General features: G+C 45.3%; 1 protein-coding gene across 4 annotated transcripts in view; it reads right to left on the bottom strand.

Moving 5' to 3' along the window:
- Positions 1-19,029, bottom strand: part of LOC117423348 (chloride channel protein 2-like) — a 112,795-nt gene that overhangs the window by 24,731 nt on the left and 69,035 nt on the right. For all 4 annotated transcript variants that reach the window (XM_058990452.1, XM_034038966.3, XM_058990453.1 and 1 more), the window contains exons 5-15: positions 17,301-17,434; positions 15,745-15,822; positions 14,108-14,186; positions 13,874-13,999; positions 11,757-11,841; positions 8,506-8,607; positions 8,248-8,332; positions 7,798-7,953; positions 4,027-4,096; positions 3,664-3,774; positions 2,243-2,456 (exon numbers count right to left, since the gene is read on the bottom strand). In XM_058990452.1, coding sequence (XP_058846435.1) covers positions 2,243-2,456; positions 3,664-3,774; positions 4,027-4,096; positions 7,798-7,953; positions 8,248-8,332; positions 8,506-8,607; positions 11,757-11,841; positions 13,874-13,999; positions 14,108-14,186; positions 15,745-15,822; positions 17,301-17,434 — 1,240 coding nt within the window. The remainder of the gene's footprint in view (positions 1-2,242; positions 2,457-3,663; positions 3,775-4,026; positions 4,097-7,797; positions 7,954-8,247; positions 8,333-8,505; positions 8,608-11,756; positions 11,842-13,873; positions 14,000-14,107; positions 14,187-15,744; positions 15,823-17,300; positions 17,435-19,029) is intronic.

Genomic DNA, 19,029 nt, shown 5'->3' with positions numbered 1-19,029 from the left:
TTAACGAACAGGGGGCTCTGTGGAGATGGAGGCTGCTCGACACTGGCAGGTAAAGGATGTGGTTTGACCAGGCCCTGCCAGCATTGCCACCAGGACATAGAGGCCAGAGCTACCCCTCTATCATTCCAGATCCTCTGGCAAAGCCACCAAATACAACGCCGAAAACAATTACAAAAAACAAGAAAGAAAAACAAAAAGGCACATTTCTGACATCCTGTTTTTCTCCTAACCTCCCTCTCCCTCAATACAGCAGCAGCCACTTTGCAAGGGAACAGTTCTTTTTTTATTATAGTGGATTTGCTATTCAGCCTTGCACAACAAGATTAAGTAATGCGTCTGCTTGAGAGAGAATGCACAGAATATTAACAAGCCAGGCAGCCGGCACATTACACAATCCGCTGTAAGACACACATGCAAAACTAATAGGATTCACTTCCATCTCTTACTACATAACTGCTTTCCTGTGGTCATGGAAAGAGAGGGCCAGGTGTCGAACGGTGTTGAAAAACAGAAATGCACAGCATTACTGGAAATCTTTTGTTCTGTAGCAGCACATTCACACAGCCTGGACACAGACAGACAGACAGACAGACAGACAGACAGACAGTCTGCCAACAGCACAGCATGGGAGCTAGGGTGCACACACGCACACACGCACGCACACACACACACACACTCACTCACGCACAGCATGCATAAAGCCTGTTGCCATGCACACTTCTGGTATTGACACATCAGAGAAGCTAAGCAGGGTTGGACACAGCTGTTCATGTTTCTTAAGCAGGTTTAATTATCATCTCAAAGGCTCTGTACTAACCAGCATGCTCTGAACCCTTGAGCCGAGGCATATGGCAAGCCAAATGATCATTTAGAGGTATCTCAAATCATCTTAGAGATATCTAAATATTTAAAGATATTTTTAAAATCACTTTCCAGATATCTCAAAATGTTTGAAGATACACCTGTAAATCACATGAAGATATCTAAAATACATTCAGGGATATCTGAAAATGATTTCCAGATATCTTTAACTGGAGCTTTAAATTATATATCTTAAAATCATTTTCAGATATCTCTCAATCATCTCTTAACTAACAGGTAAGGCCCCTATAATATTTATTTATTTATTTTTTATTTCTTAGCAGACGCCCTTATCCAGGGCGACTTACAATTGTTACAAGATATCACATTATTTTTTTCATACAATTGCCCATTTATACAGTTGGGTTTTTACTGGAGCAATCTAGGTAAAGTACCTTGCTCAAGAGTACAGCAGCAGTGTCCCCTACCAGAGACTGAACCCACAACCCTCCGGTCAAGAGTGCAGAGCCCTAACCACTACGCCACACTGCTGCCCATAGAGCATGCTTGTGCGGAGTCCTCTTATGAACAGACAGTTGCAATGACTGGGAGTGCTATGGTGTGGGTCCAAGCGTTACCAGTTAACTAACCCCTGGAGGTCTCCTCTGTTACTTAATGCTCATTAAAACGAACTGAACAGAAACGTGCCAAATTGAGTTTGTCTCACTCTCACTGCTGAGTACGAGCAGACCTCACCCCTCTAGAATTAGCATGGGGTGGAACAAGAAGGGAGGAAATGCACATACAAGGAATACACGATCCAGTACAACCTGCATCCTGCACTGGCAGCTTCAATCTCTTGGGACCATAATACAAACACAAACAAAATAGATGTAATTGGAGACCTAAATATAGATCAAAAACAGCAACCTCAGCTCCATGAAGATTGGGAAATGTGAGATGCTGCGCTGCTTTCTTGACCTTCTGCAGGGGATACAATGACTGCATGAAGGAAATATAAAGGGGAGGTACAGTGCTGCGAGTGGGTAACAGAACGAGGGAAGCTTTCATGGATGGCTTTCGGAATAAATTGCTTTGTTTTGTTGTGTTACCCACACAGAACCATCAGGTTTTCTGTTTATCCTGCTCAAACTGTTCAATAACTCTGCTATTGAACTGAACTTGTTCATCTGCGTAAACGGCAGCAGTATTTCAAAGACTGCGTCTGGCACACTGGATTCCAGTTACAGGGTCAGACAAGTGTAATAAAACATGGGCCAGCTTGTAGAAGCGTGGACAATTCATGAAAAAATAGACAATATAGGCAGATACTGCAGACAGCACACCAGTCCATTTACATACATTCTTACACAAGCACACACTGACAGTAATCTGACAGATCTGATAATATGAAGTCAAGCAGTCAGACAGATAGACTCACTCATGGTGGCCCCAGCCCAGCTCGGGCAGGTAGGGAAGCTTCTTGATGCGGATGATACTGTCGTACAGCGAGGGCTGCAGGCTCTGGGCCACGGCATTGGCCATGATCACCGCAATCATCACAGGGAGGATGTGAGAGATCTGGCCGGTCAGCTCGAACACGATGACCGCTGTTGACACGGTGTGGGTCACTGCTCCAGCCAGCGCTGCCGCTCCTAAACACAGCACAAGACAGGGAGTCAGGAGAGAGACAGTGCAGGACAGGACAGGGAGTCAGGAGAGAGACAGCACAGGACAGGACAGGGAGTCAGGAGAGAAACAGTGCAGGACAGGACAGGGAGTCAGGAGAGAAACAGTGCAGGACAGGACAGGGAGTCAGGAGAGAAACAGTGCAGGACAGGACAGGGAGTCAGAGGAGAAACAGTGCAGGACAGGACAGGACAGGGAGTCAGGAGAGAAACAGTGCAGGACAGGACAGGCAGTCAGGAGAGAAACAGTGCAGGACAGGACAGGGAGTCAGGAGAGAAACAGTGCAGGACAGGACAGGCAGTCAGGAGAGAAACAGTGCAGGACAGGACAGGGAGTCAGGAGAGAAACAGTGCAGGACAGGACAGGGAGTCAGGAGAGAAACAGTGCAGGACAGGACAGGGAGTCAGGAGAGAAACAGTGCAGGACAGGACAGGGAGTCAGAGGAGAAACAGTGCAGGACAGGACAGGACAGGGAGTCAGGAGAGAAACAGTGCAGGACAGGACAGGGAGTCAGGAGAGAAACAGTGCAGGACAGGACAGGGAGTCAGGAGAGAAACAGTGCAAGACAGGACAGGGAGTCAGAGGAGAAACAATGCCGGACAGGACAGGGAGTCAGGAGAGAAACAGTGCAGGACAGGACAGGGAGTCAGGAGAGAAACAGGACAGGACAAATCCTTCTCTTCTATAGATTGCTGACTTCCTAGATACATTTTGTTTTGTATCTTGCAAAGACACGGGGACAAGGGAAAACAAGTCGCTTTTATTTTGCTAAGTCTCCTGCTGTTTATTAACACCTCTCTCAGTTCAGCAAAGCCACTAAAACCTCCAGTTCTGATGACTATCAAATGAAATGAAATGTATTCTCTAAATATCTGCTCTGCGGTGCAAGGTTATGAAGCCAGGGTGGTCAGAGACTGCTGGTGTTCAACCTGTCTGGATAATTCTTGGGTGAATTCAATTAACACACATGAGGCTTAACTAGCAGACTTTACATCAAACCCACATTAAATATCCATTGTGAATCCTAGGTGTTTATTAAAAAAAAAAAAATCTATACACTCTTCTCCCCAGGTTATTTAGTGGCTCATTAGACAATAAATACAGTGCAGAGGTTCTTTCTAACAGCTACCCGGGGGTTGCAGGGAGGAGAGGGGGCACAGCCAGGAAACTCACCCACCACGGCGTAGCCACCGGGCACAATGCGGTAAACGTTCCCGTCTGCGTGAATGCCGTCCGGAAACCAGGCCGCCATGCTCTCCCCAACCAGCCGGCCGAACGCAGCCCCTGGAGCACAACACAAGACAGGCACATGTGGACACACGCGACAGGAGAACGCAGCGACAGCAGCCCCTAGCCACAAGCTGTCATTCTGGGTCGTTTGGCTGGGTTGGGATCCTTTGGAATCATAAAGACTAGAGCTGTTCTGAGCTTGATCTCTAACTAAATCTAGTGATCTTCCCATTGGAGAGAAACAGAGATACCCAACAGAAACAGGATGAGCCGCCAGACAGCCAGTGTAGTGAGGAAGCTTCTTACCTATCACAAAGACTGGCATGAAGGCTCCACAGGGGACGGGGATGGTGGTAGCCAGGGCAGACATCCAGAACTGTGAGGGAGGCAGAGAAGAGAGATGAACCCTCACTACCTGGTTAATAGGTCTGGTAATGTGATGGATATCTAGGGGCAAGTCTGGCTGTAGAGCGGTCTTTAAGAGGATCCTTTCAGTAACACAGAGTGTGGCTAGTGTGTTCTTACTGCAGATCACCCCAGAGACTCACTCAACACGGTCAATTGTCATGAAATCAATGTGTCATCTTAGTGGACTGTCTAACAGCCTCTTTCACCAAAATCTTCCAGCACTTCTGACAAGAACAGGAAACCGTTGCAAAGCTGCATCTGCAGCTATTAAAAAGGTTTGAAAAGAACTTGTTAATTACCAGTGAAACTGCCAGCAATTACTGTGAGCGGCTGTAAAAACAACCCCAAAAAAGGCCACGATATTACCAGACTGCTGTTCCTCAGAAGCCAGGCTGGGCTCTTTGTCATTAAAATAATTGGAAAATGTAAAAATAATAAAATCCAAAAGTCACAGACATTCGTACCTGTTCATGGATCGCTGCCAGTGAAATAAATTAAATAAAACCCCAAACAAAGCAAAATTCACAGTGATTCACAATAACTAATAAAACCCAGGGATGCAATCTAGTAAAGTGCCATTTAAAATAATGGTGGTGAATTAGTCCTGGCTGGATCACGGCTATTTTAGGATCAGGAATGACACAACCCCTTCTTTCTTTCTTTTTTTCTACATTTGGTTCAGAAATGCGGAGTCGATGCTCAACAAGCAGGATGACACCCAGCAACCCTGGACTGTACAGAAACCAATCACTCTAAACTGACATTTAACTTCCAACTGCTTCCACTGCAAAAAAATGCCAATTTTCAACACAACTTGTATTTGAATATTGCCCTTTCTTTAGAGATACTAGTCCATCTTTATAGAAAGTTCCACCACCAAGAACAAAAGATTAAATTAAATCCTAAGGGAAAAAAATTATGTTCAAAGCAGTAGAAACCTCCTTCAATGCCGACATTAACCACAAAACCAGTAATCCCAGACAGAACACAAAGCCATAATGGTTTAAATCCAGGACTGGTCTATAGTATTGACCTGTACATCACAATTGTTAATCTAATCCCTTTCGTAGGATGGTCTCATCAGACGTTCTCATATCTGAACCTATATGCTTTACTGGATGTCTCTCGTACTCTTTGAATCTGGATCGCTCGAGGGCAGGTGTGGAGTTCGAGGCTGGTGGTCTGGCTCAGTGCGGTTTGCTCCTATACTCCTCTCTCCTCTAGAAGAAGCTTCCACGCACTGGGTGTGCTGCTCCTCTCCAGCCCTTTCCCTTCCATGCACTGGGTGTGCTGCTGTGGAGAAAGATATTCACCAGCCACCAGCCACCTGTCCTAACACTCTCTTCCAGATTCATGATGCACATTATGTCAAAATCGTTGTTCTTTTCTAGGCGAGTGGAACAGGCACAGTTTTCTTAATAAAATAACACGTGTAACATTAGTGGCATGCCTGCAGATAAATGTTGACACCATCCCGTTGCTTGGCTATACTGGCACCTAAAGTGACACGCTGTCATAGTAATGAATTGCTGGTCTCTGGATGTGGCTCATCTCCCTGACAGCCCCCAGTCTTCCAGAGTGTAGCCTGAACAGAGTGACGCTTCATTGGGACCGGCAGCCTGGAACAGAGTCCCAGTACGACCGAGACTAAGACCAGCACTGCTTCACCAGGACTGACAGCTAAGCAATCTGACTGCCCACAGCGCAAGATCCCCCGACCAGATCCTTAGCCACGTCCCTGTACTGTACATGCATTCATCACAGGTCAACTGGAGCGAGAGAGAGTTCATCTCACACTGCGCATTGTGCAGAGACTCCTCACCTACCAGAGCGGAATGGGTACTCTGAAAATACACTTCGAGGCGTACCATTCTAGTTTGCAATTTTTGTTTTTTGTTTTTTTTGTAGTAATTCAGCAGTTTAACAATCTACTGCCCTTGTGAGATCAGTTCAGAGAGGCACGCCGAGGAGGAACAGCAGGGAATGGAAATCTCCTCATTTTATAGAAACTCACAGCTTTCCAAGAACACCAAAGGACCTTTGATAAATTGCTTGCAAAGAAAAAAAAGAAAGCAGTGATAATAGAAAACTTGATACCTTATCTTAAAAACTACAGAACCAGCAGGTTGACCTACAATCCATTCAACAATTCAGCACAAGGAAGCCATTAAGTTCAAGCCATTAAATTGTATCTGATGGTTTCAGATTGTTGCAAACTGTTGCTTTCTCATGCTATCTATATGCTAATCAATAAACACAGTAGGATAGTGAGTCTGCTCCACACACTCCAGCCTTCTCTTCCATCTGTGTGTTAATTGCTGCCCTTTCATCCCCTCTGATCCCTGCTGACGCAGCGTTATCCCCACATGTCCACCCACAGCGGCTTTGTGTGCATCGAGACGGCCCATCTGAGGCAGCAGACATTGACATGGCTGTGGAAAAACAAACAGGTAGGCTCCACAGCACCTGAATGAGCCACAGCATGAGGGACAATCAGCCTCCGAGGGAATGACTCAAGACAGCACAGCGCAGAAGAGTTCTGAGCTGAGACAACACTGAAGCCTCTAGTCCAAGTTCTGTTACCCTAGTCTCTAGACTGACAAAGCAGATGGTTTTACATTGCGAGTTCAGAGAGGCAGGTATTCCTACACATAAATAGATAGAAAGCCCTACACGATGAACTACTCCTCTGGAGTGAGGGAGGATCTTTGTACACTTCAGAGATCCATCTTTCACAAGTGCCACACAGCAGTGGCTGTGCTGCAAAGAAGCTCATTAGGTCTCCTAATCTGTCACAATCTGCCTTTTTAACTGTTGTGAACAGGCGCTTTCATCCATTCTTATTGTTAATTGCCTGTCTAACTGCACAACATTGCTCAGGAACATTTAAGGGACCAATCAAATCACAATTACTCAGAGTTCATAGAATCTGCACAACACAAATTGGTTTTCAAGAAGCCACTAAGACTTTATTCACAGCACTTCAACACAGAGCATACTCTTGATCCTTCCTTAGAGGAATCAGGAAAACCTTCCTCAAACCAAAACCACAAAACGACAAAAAGATGATTCCCTTAAATCACTACCTTCTCACAATTTAGTGTAGCAGCCAATGCACGCATGAAACAAAACTTTACCAATAAACTCCAAAACACAAACACTCTCACAGAACATAAAATAATATCTGCATACAGGAGAAACAAGAACTTAAATGACTGCCTAGTATCCAGCAAACTTCCTCCATTAAATCCGAAACAAACACAAACACGTCAGTACTTTAAACAACTAGCCACACTTAAAAACAATATGACAAACATCACCTACAGGATTCCACATACTTTCACACAGGATAGTAATAACTGTATCTATGCAATAGAATGTACTACATGTACCTTATTGAGGTCTGTTTTAATGATATGAACAGCACCACACTGAATGATATGAACAGCACCACACTGAATGATATGAACAGCACCACACTGAATGATATGAACAGCACCACACTGAATGATATGAACAGCACCACACTGCATGATATGAACAGCACCACACTGCATGATATGAACAGCACCACACTGAATGATATGAACAGCACCACACTGAAAGCCTGGTTAAATCGATGCTCGCCACCACAGTAGAAACAGAAAGAGTTAATAAACACTCAGGAACCTTCATGAGGATGAAGACGACGAGGGTGACGAAGACATTGGCGTGAGGGTGCTTCCACGCCCCCGAGGTGGTGAGCTGCACAAACTCCTCTGAGATGCCCTGCTTGGCCCAGGTGTGGTTATCAAAGAGGGTGACCAGAGTCTCCTTTTGAGTGAGCTTGGAGACGAGAAAACAAAAAGAAATAATTAATGGAAACTGGAGGGATAATAAATTCACAAAGCCAAAAAAAAAAGATCATGTAATTATATCGTCAACCTAAAGTAAAACTTTCACTTCAACTTAAAAGTTACAGTCCCTCCCCAATCCTCTCTCACACCTTTCATTAGCCTCAGTGCCACTGCTTCTCAAAACAGATGATCACTTTGTGTAAAATTCTCAGTTCATGTTAACACCTTCGTTCCTTTATATACTCCTACTCTGATCGCTGTGGAAAGCGGTCGGGTACAGTACCTGTCCTGCCATGAACTGTCCGAACCCTGGGGGGAAGGTGAGAGTGGTGATGAGGAGGGTTACCAGAGCAGGGAACAGCAGGCGCCTAAGAGACAGGAAAATCAGCATCACTAAAAACAACAGCAACAAATAACAAAGTGCAATGTGTGCCAAGAATGTGTGATGCAATTCTGCTAATGTAATGGCACAGCTCAACCAAGGGCACTTGAAAAGAAAGAAAAGAACACTAGTATAGAACACAATGGCGACTGGACTTACTTCTTCATTAAGAACTTGTTGATGGTTTTCTGTTTCCTCATGAACTGAACGATTTTCCTGTTCAGATAAACGAAGAGAGCTCCTCCGAACCCACTGGCAATCCTGCAATAGAGGGGTCACAGGTCAGAGGCATCGGGGGCTGATAATGGGGGCGCAGTTGGCTGTGATTATGGCAATTGTGTATATAATTAGCCTTGAGTGGGAGACAGAGTTAAAATTGGAAGACTATAACAATGACAAGGAGTTCTCAAACATACAGCATGCAAAACGCTCACGCTGTACAAACCCTTTGTACTCGAGAGTTTAACACTGATGAGAAAACAATCCACCCACGGCGCTCAAGCTCTCCTAGGCAGCCGTGCATCTCAGCACATAATAAAGGAGGGTTTTAGGGTCATGTACATGATTAGGGGCCGGGGCAATGCTGCGTGATGGATGCTGATACAACACAGGGCTTCATAATGAGAAAGGAGTGAAGCCGGCTAGCCCCTGAAACAGCATTACATCCAAGAGCCTCTTGATGAGAACAGAAGTGCATAATACGAGCCCTCAGAAACAGCTTTGGAAAAGACTGACGGAGAATGAGAGCCGATTGAAATGAGAAGTGGAGTGACAGTGTTGTGTGGGAGTCGACAGCAGAGCAGTGCAAAGTGCGTCGCATAAGAACCTGCACCCTTCGAGTCGACACACGTTTAGTCAGCTCTTTAGTTAGCTCCCAAGTTAATGACACAAAACTTGAGCATGCTTAAGAGACCTGGGGTAAAGCGTTTCACCCATTCTTTAATGAACTCCGATTTATTTTAAAGAGAAACATTCACTTACACGTCACACAATGAGAAACAAACACCCCGAGAGGGATGAAGAGAATTTATATTACTTGGTTGTTTGGTTCTAGTTTTGTCAAACTAACACATATAATAGGAGTTAAGTAAAGACTGGAAAAAAAACAACTTCTAAACTATGACCCCTTGAGTCGTGTGGTTCTAGTTTTGTAAAAACAGAGTCACTTGAAGACTGGAGTAATCATTTCGATTGAGATTGTGGTTGCCAGGTAACGGGCAGGGAGATTCTGGCACTAAGGATGGAATGCTTCCTCATATCATGATGAATGCAGTGACTCCTATGATGGTGCAGTGTGACCCCCTGCCATGTCTCTGAATGACTGAGTGTGAAAGGGTAGCCTGCGGCACTCCAGTCTGTTTTTTTTTCTATCAGCTAATGGAAAATGAGTGTAAAGCTCATTAAGAGAGGATGTAGCTAACAAACTAATTCCATAAATCTTACCTGCGATGCGCTTGCATTCACTGTATTAGTCTCAAACGTGAAGTTTGGAAAGCAGTAAATGTTACAGGAAAAAATATATATATGGTTGCATGCTAGGTTGAAAGAAAGCTCTGTTTGCAATGGGAATACATGTTTGCTATACTGTAGTTTCAAAACTGCACATGCAGTCCAGTGGGAGGTGCTGCAGTAATTTACAAGGTGGTGTAGCCTAATGGAAGGGGAATGCTAGGCTATAGATCATAATGAAGAGATCAGGATGAAAAACATCTGGTAGAAGGGCAGCGGTACAATCAGCAGGATTATACCTTGGCAAAACAATTCAGTGTGACCTTGAGAAACGAAACAGGCCTGTTGTGAATGCTGCTCACGCATCTCCTCAGGTGTATCTTTCCAGTTTTGAAACAGACCCTTTAGATCCTCAAATCCACTCCGCCAAGAGCTAGCCTGTAAACATTTCTTGTGATGGTTCTGAGATGCCATGCAGCAGTAAACAGCTCAAATTACAAAGAGCGAGTGAGTTTAAAGAGATGTACCTTTGAATTAACTAAGCAAGTAAATCAGTGAGCCAGAGATACTGGAGAGGGAAAAAAAGAGTTTGCTCATAAAGACCTTGTCTGCTTCATCCCGGCAGATGCAGGGCAGTCAGTTTGAAATGCGAAACTCTCACTGAAGCGTCTACTTTGAAAACGAAGACGGCAGCCCCTTCTCAACAGAACATGCATCTTTAATTGAGACTCGGCAGCCAGCATCTTCTGTGCTAGGACTTCTGAGCTTGCTGTCAGTGCATGCTTGCTGTTTTATATTCTGTGAGCAATACATGTAACTCTAGGGACACTCAGCAACCAGCCAGATTTGACTTTGCCTGGTTTTGGTGCAAACTTCAGCAACAGGTCAAAAAACAGATACAAAGTAAGCCTTTTATTGAGATGCAAGCTTAGTAAATCTGTTCCACTACCCCAATCACATGACCTTTTTTAATCCAAGAAGCTGCTCTGTACGCTTTATAGGTCAGTGTTGGTCTGGAGTACCTGTCCTTGTTACCATGAGGGGAAACAAAACAAGACTGGCAGTGATCCTCATAGCTGAGGAGAAATGTGAAAATAGCAAGCATATGTTATACTGCACTGAAATAAACACCACAATGACACTGACCATGAGAGAATCTGTTTATTTTTGAACAGCCCCATACCAAATACAAACCTACAAACACATTCCAAATGCTATTCTCTGCTGCGGTCTGTTCAGAATTAGATTATTCCAATTTAAAAGGAAGAGAAGAAAAAAAAAAATCAATTGACAGTTTGCCAGCCAGAGCATCAAAAAACTTGAGAATGCCTTCCTGCCTTGTGCGGATCAAATGAAGTAATGCATCCATTTAGCACTGAAGCAGGTGCCAAGGCAATCAGGATGAACGCACAGAGGACACTGGCAACCTTTTTCACATCACCATAATTGACAGGTTCTTTATTGCAGCTTTCACTACATTTCATTTTAAAAACCGCGACACACTTTCAACAAAGCAGCAAAACAAACCATGCATTTAAAGAGATTAGGAAAGATGCTTTCTAATGATTGAGGCAGTGAGGGACCGTAGCCAGGACACAGCTATACAGGATAGATATGCAAACATCTGAGTATTTCAAAACTGACATTTTCCAGCTTTTTAACTGCATAAGATTACAGAAGCAAAACAAGACATGGAGACAGGCTCTCACTGGAAAGTATCTTACTGGGGTTCGATCAGATGGGAAGCAACCCTTAATTGTCAGGATGGCACGGCACGGCGCATCGCTAAATATCCTCCCCTTGGATACTTACTCCAACCCCTTTCAGTCTGTCCAGAACCGAGAAGCAACACCATGTGTTTGCACAGACTCCTGCACCAAGTTCTGCATGAGCCACGGCACAGTTTAAGATGCCCATTGCATGTGAGTGGATCTCATATCAGAGTCCAGTCAGATACCTACCCAATGACAGCAAAGGCAGGCAGCTCCTGGAGGTCGAAGGGAAAGTCCAGGCGGAACCGAGTCTTAAACAGCGCAGTGATGGTCTCTGCAAGGGGAAGACAATCACAAGCACACCTCAGTGCTGGGGAAAACTAACAACAATAAAAAAGCTGAGAAGCACATTCTTAAACCCCCCCCCCCCACCAGCTGTTACTTTTTTTTCTATTTACATCCACGGGACACGTGGTATTGTAGGAATCCCAGTTCAAACCAGTATCCTGTGTTGCTAAAATGCCTTTTACGGTGCTTCTAGCAGCCCTGCAAGCACACAGACAGTGCTCTTCATTCACAGATTAGGAAGCATCACAGTATTTGAAACGTCCATAATGCAATCAGTGTAAAAGTAACACCTGAGCTCCAGGCTTAATTCGAGAGCAGGAGCAGGGCTCAACAAGGACCATCTCTCTGAAGGAGGAATTACAGGGGATAAGAAAATACAACAATGATGATTAGAAGAATTATTACAACACAAAAAAGAGTTACAGGCAGATAAATGAAATCAAACTAACAGAGCTGGCCCTGATTAAAATGGATATGAGTCAGTGCTACAGTCCCAACTCCCCCTGATTACAATGGATGAGTCAGTGCTGGACCTCGACACAGACCCAACTCCCAGACTCAGATAAGCAACCCACCTGGGTGAAGACACACAGGAACTGACAGTGGAAGTACAATAGCATATGGAAATATCATACAAACATAAAACATAGGGACCAGGTAGAAGAGAGCCAGTGGAAGCAAAGGACTGGATCCACACACCTCATACTGCTCCAATTCTGTGCTGCCATTGTCATGTGACCAGTCAGCCAAGTTCATGTACAGAGGGTGGGGACGACAATAACAAGCCAGTCAAGGTTGCGTACGTGGCACAGTGAACAGTACAAGACTGAAGTGATAATGAGGTGGTAGTGATGGCAACTGTATTCTAAGCAAATCAATGCCCAACACAAACAGAAATGGAACCAATTAGGCTTGTACACATAAGGGCCTCACCCTGGAGTTGGAGCTGTAGCATATAAACACATTGAACCTCGAGACATTCACTGGGCTATTGGAGAGATGTTCCTGAAAGAACACCCCGTGCAGGTAGACATTGCGTTCCTATACTGTAACTCTTTTTAAACTAGATGACTAGTGTATTCCGTCCAGGAGTAGATTTCAGTAACTGTTGTGATAAAGTGGTCAAGGCTGGCCAGCGTCAGAAATAGCAACTCAGACAGCAAGTTCAGCATTCCTGCACACTTTTACTATTTAACAATCAAAACCCAAAACACACACAAAATATCAGTTTGAACAAAACACTGCACACAAATAAAAACTCAAAATAAACTAAACAGCACCCAAGCACAGCTATCATGGGACCTTTCTCACTCTGTTTCCCTCCTTCTCAGCTTCACACTCTCCTACACAAACTCACACCAAACATGCATCCTTTGTTCCTTTTCTAGGGTGTGACCAGCAGGTCACTGACAATCAATCACTCAGTTACCACCTGGCCATATTCCAAACTTCAATCAGACAATCAAACCCTTAAACAATGCCTTTAGCATGTGGCTGTGCATAGGCAGCCGCACAATACACATGTCTTAGTGTGTGGGGTCTCTGCCCTGTCACACACCCTCCCCCTACCCTGCCACACTGTGTAGGTCTGTATTAGCAATAAGCCGATGAGGCTAATGTTTGATACATGTACGCTTTAATAAATAACTTTGATTGCCTTTACTTACTGTTGTCAAGCAGTATTAATAGCATTTCTTCCACATCCTTACTAGATCGCTTGTATCTGTGACCTGGTCGGATAGGACAGGTAACTAGACAGCATCAGATGAAAGGCAGATGTACTGCATGAGGTCAGTGTTACTCAGAGAAGCCAGCTAACTACATAGACAGACAGGCAAACGGACACAGACACACACTCATTGTGGCTCATTGTTCTCTATGTCCAGAGCTCCAGATGACATAATAAAGACAGAGATCGATGGTGAGATGATGTATTGGGAAGTGGCAGACTGGCACCCTCGCTTGGCTCACACGTCGGTCGGTGCAGCTAGAAGCAGCATGGCTGAGACAGCCCTTACCCTCGTCTTTGTTCCAGACAGCCAGCACTCGGAAGATGAAGGCACTGAAGGTGGCTGCGAAGAAGCCTCGCCAGTAGTTTCTGACAGCGAAGAACGTGGAGGTTACTTCAATGCTGAAGAGGACGCCTGTGGGGGAGACAGGAACAGGGATCACACAGGAGCCCCGTGCCGTTTAACATTCAGAGAGAACGGGAATGCATTTCTCAATGGGGAGTGGAGCGGGGAGGGACTCACCACCGATGGGTGCAGCGAAGCAGCAGCCGACCCCCACAGCGCAGGCCGCTGCCAGCATCTCGATGTTTTGAGACTCGTTCTGAAAAACACAACTGAGCTTGTCAGCAAACACAGCCTGCCTGTCTGTCTGCCTGCCTAGCAATACAACGATAATCATGCAAAAGGACTACAAAGTGACTAGACAGACAGACAGACAGACAGACAGACAGACAGACAGACAGACAGACAGATGGTGGAAATCGTGCAGCTCATGTTTTTCTCTTTTGTTTTTCTACATAATGATATGCATGTGATGGGCATGCAAGCGACCTCAGCTCTTTCCAGATCTCACAGATGGGATGTGTGTATCTGGACAGGCTCTCCCTCTAGGGCTGGACAGTGAGAGCAGCCTGACTGCAGCTCAGTGAGGTGTTAATCCCAGTGCCTCTGCTGTGTCCCTGGTGTGATATCTGCAGGTCACCCGGTCACTTTCACTGCAGAACAGGTCTCACAATGCGATATACAACAGAGAGCAGGGCTGGGGGCTTCAACGGAGAGCAGGGCTGCAAGCTGTACTAGAGAGCAGGGCTGGGGGCTTCAATAGAGAGCAGGGCTGGGGGCTTCAACAGAGAGCAAGGCTGGGGGCTTCAACAGAGAGCAGGGCTGGGGGCTTCAACAGAGTGCAGGGCTGGGGGCTTCAACGGAGAGCAGAGCTGCAAGCTGTACTAGAGAGCAGGGCTGGGGGCTTCAATAGAGAGCAGGGCTGGGGGCTTCAACAGAGAGCAGGGCTGGGGGCTTCAACAGAGAGCAGGGCTGGGGGCTTCAACAGAGAGCAGGGCTGGGGGCTTCAATAGAGAGCACAGTACTGCCTCTAAACAATCACAAAATGAGAATAAGAACACAAATAATCTTTGACTGGAGAAGGTAAGTGTGTATCTACCTTGTTCCCTTCAAAGCTCTCCTCCCGTGACAGCAAGTGAGCCAGAAAGAAAAACCTTTTTAACACTTTCATCAACTTTACAGAAAGACCAGCCTTGGACAACTAATGAAACAGCTTCAGTGTCTTTTACTAAAAATAAATAAATAAGTAAAATAAATATAAATTTAGATCTACATATTACTGGTCTGCAGTTGTGAGTGGAGTTACCTTCCCTAGCTCTGTATACAAGTCTGCAGTGTTCAACGTTAAAGCATCCTGGATGTACTATAGAGTTCTTTTCACTATGGTGAGTGATTCTGTCATAAAGCTGCTGGAGTGAGTGAGCGAGCGAGTCCCTTCTTATTGAAGAGTGCGCTCCCCACATTGGAACCGCAATCCCACACCCCCGGGGGCCTCTCGCACCCCGAGTAATACCGCACACCGCAGCACATACTGTAAGGTCGGCTCTGACCCAAATTGGGGGGTCTGATTAAAATAGTTTTTCTTCGTCAAGTGGAGGGGATGCAAGCGTGCCTCTGGGTTCCATTGACGTGGTCTTTAATGGTCATAGAAGCACTGACAAAGTTAACATTCAAATTACATATAAAAAAGAACAGCATTGAAAGGCCTCTATTCTGCACTTGGAGGTGTGGGACTGAAATATATTGTGCAGGTGTTTCTGCTGCCACTCCTCCCGCTGTTTGTAGCACTAGCGGGGCTGGCTTCTTAGTTCTCTTACCTCATAAATTCCACCAAACAGTGACATGAACTTGCTGAGCAGTGCCGCACACAGGCTGGCTATGTGCACGAACGGACCCTGTGTGAGAAAGAGTACAAATGGGAACGTTATGGAAATTAGCACCCTAACCCCAACCCCAACCCCAACCCCAACCTGAACCCTAACCCCATCCCTAACCCCAACCCCAACCCCAACCCCAACCCCATCCCTAACCCTAACCCTAACCCCAACCCCATCCCTAACCCCTAACCCCAACCCCAACCCCAACCCCAACCCCATCCCTAACCCTAACCCCATCCCTAACCCCATCCCTAACCCTAACCCGAACCCGAACCCCATCCCTAACCCCATCCCTAACCCCTAACCCCAACCCCAACCCCATCCCTAACCCTAACCCCATCCCTAACCCTAACCCCAACCCGAACCCCATCCCTAACCCCTAACCCTAACCCCATCCCCAACCCCATCCCTAACCCCTAACCCTAACCCCATCCCTAACCCCTAACCCTAACCCCAACCCCAACCCCTAACCCCAACCCTAACCCCTAACCCTAACCCCTAAACCCTAAACCCAACCCCAATAAATATTTGAGTTCAGCTTTTATGAAACTAGCTTTTCTGCATCACAAAGGGGACCATAACAATTGTTTTTGGAATATACCTCTTGAGACTTGAAAGATTAGCAATTCAATTTTCAACAGGGACTCAATCCCTCGCTATAGAGAGTGTCTCCACACTGCCCTCTGCTGGTAGGATACCAGTCACCTTCTTCTGCCTTTCCTGCGCGTGGGGGTACGAGTGTCGCCTCACAAGGGATACACGATGCCACGGGAGCTTTCATTTGTCATAAAGTCGTTTATGCTGTAGTTTAGACACAGCGTTGCTGTTCTCTAGTGATACTCAACCCTGGCCATGGTTTCACAGAGTTGATTAACAGACCAGGTTGCAGTTTATGGACAGATACAGGCTTTTGCATGCATGCACCAAAGTGGTTTAACAGGTTTTAGCACCCGGATACACCTAGCAAGATGTTTCACCCTTGGTTTAACTTCATAACAAATAAGATGCGTACATTACTGCATGCACATGACACACAGGGATTTCAATGCAAAAAGAGTATTTCCATCACGGGGGACATCAGTATTGTACCACTCAGAGCTTATCTTGTTTTATTTAGTTCAAGTTTCTATTCTAGCAAACCTTTTTCCACTTTTGCCTTCAATAAGAGTAGACAGAACTCCCGATATGAGTTTAATAGCCTGGTGTAAAGCCCTCCCCTGGTAAACAGCAATCCATTCTCCCAGCAGTATCTCATTTACAAGGCCAGGCTCGGGAACAGAAGTGTGTTCCGCTTGGCTGTGTTCTTCTGGATAGAGTCAGGGACGCGGTTGCCTGGATACAGACTCTGCAAGGCTGCGATTGGTCGAAAGTTTAGCAGTAGTAAAAGCACTATCTGCTAGAGATCTGAGTGGTGGACACGCTGGCTATTGGATGCATCGCAACACTGCACACCCACGTGGTTCCCCCAGCAGGGGCTCCCCAAGCTCCGGTCTCACCTCTTTCCCAAGGGGCATACCACTCCCCAGGGCGCAGGTCAGGCCGATCACCTTGGCCACGAAGGTTTTGAAAGTGAGGTATTCTTTGAGGACCACCCCGCGCAGGATTGTCTTCATCTCGGGAATCCCAGAGCCTGCGGGGAGAGCACACTTGAACCTGAACCGGATCTGAACACACCACCAGCAGTAACAGATACTAAACCTCCTGTAGAAAATAACCAGCCGCGTCTGCTACTCGGATTCACTTACTGTAGATACACCACCAGCAGTGTCTCAGTATCTGAACTCAACCATACTGGTGGCTTCCGATTGCTGTTACCTAATGCAAATTTGTATGCTCTATTCTGTACACTAATGTCGCAGTTACCACATTACAGCTCATTTTGAATCTAAACCATGGGAAGAAATGTATTCAGATATTATCTTTTTTCCTATCTATCTATACTTGTATAATGTTAAAAACCACTTTGCACAAATCAACTCTCAAGACCCACTTGTTCTCTCTTGTTTTCCATGCTCTTTAAGCCTGCGATCTGCTATTAGCTGCTGTGTTGTTGCTACTATTTCATGTATTATGCTACTATATCATGTGTTATGCATTTTTCACTGTATTTAATGTATTAGGCATTTTTTTACACTGTATATAATGTATTATGCATTTCTCTGTATTTGAAGTGTTATGGATTTTCTTGTTCTTACTGCATCTTGTAAAGCGCTTTGTGATGGTGGTCCACTATGAAAGGCGCTATATAAAATAAAGATTGATTGATAATACCTAAATAATATGTTTGCACACATCTGAATTTTGGACAAGAAAAACGAGTCGCTATGTATTTGGATCACTATGATTCTTTGTATCCAGCTGTGATCTGTGATAGGAGATTTAGATATTATGTATTGTACGATTATGCTAAGCACTCTACTGTCTGCTGACAGACATGCAGAAAGATAAACTCTGATCCAAGGCTAAGATAACCTCTCTCTCCAGTCTCCCGGACCCTGAATCACTTTGCCAATCCTTGTAGATTTATCAGCTTTGCCGAGGCGTGCAATCAGTCTGTAAATGACAGTGATAGTAGCTGTCACCAGCCCAGCGTATTGACAAAGCAATATTCCCAGGAGGGCCTTGTCTATTCCAATCCATTGCACAATTTTATGACAGTTTCAGTTCTCTGGAAAAAATACAATAAAATTGGAGGAAAGGCCAGGCCTGCAGTGAAGCAAGAACAGACAGACTGTACACGGCCAGGTCTGTAAAACAAAAAAACAATCTATTCTCAACAACAGGACCCGTCTTTAAGAGAAGCAGTAAAAAATGTGCAATGTCGAGGGTGCTGCTGAATGTCGAGGCCACTCCAGGGAATGAATTGCATACCAAGATATACTCCAGCGTCTGACGGGCTCTGTCCCATATGACGCATTGCAAATACAGTTTTATAAAATAATTCTGGCAGCTCATTCTACAAATTCTGTGCAGCCGAATGCATTAGAAACGAATTAGCAGGGCAAACTATGGAGAGACTTTATTGGAGAGATTTTAATTCAGTAACACAACATCAACAATGCACTGGTTTGATCCAAATAAATATTGAGCTCCCTCCCTCTGAAGCTAAGAACATGTTCCCAAGGCCTGGTCTGCATTACCATGCCAGTGGTGCTACAAGCTACAGAGCTCTATAGGGACATGGCATTGCTACAGAGCTCTATAGGGACATGGCATTGCTACAGA

Source organism: Acipenser ruthenus, chromosome 17 (assembly GCF_902713425.1).
Source record: "Acipenser ruthenus chromosome 17, fAciRut3.2 maternal haplotype, whole genome shotgun sequence".
Classification (NCBI taxonomy): domain Eukaryota; kingdom Metazoa; phylum Chordata; class Actinopteri; order Acipenseriformes; family Acipenseridae; genus Acipenser; species Acipenser ruthenus.
Note: the sequence above shows the minus strand (reverse complement) of the source record. Positions and strands in the feature narration are given on the sequence as shown.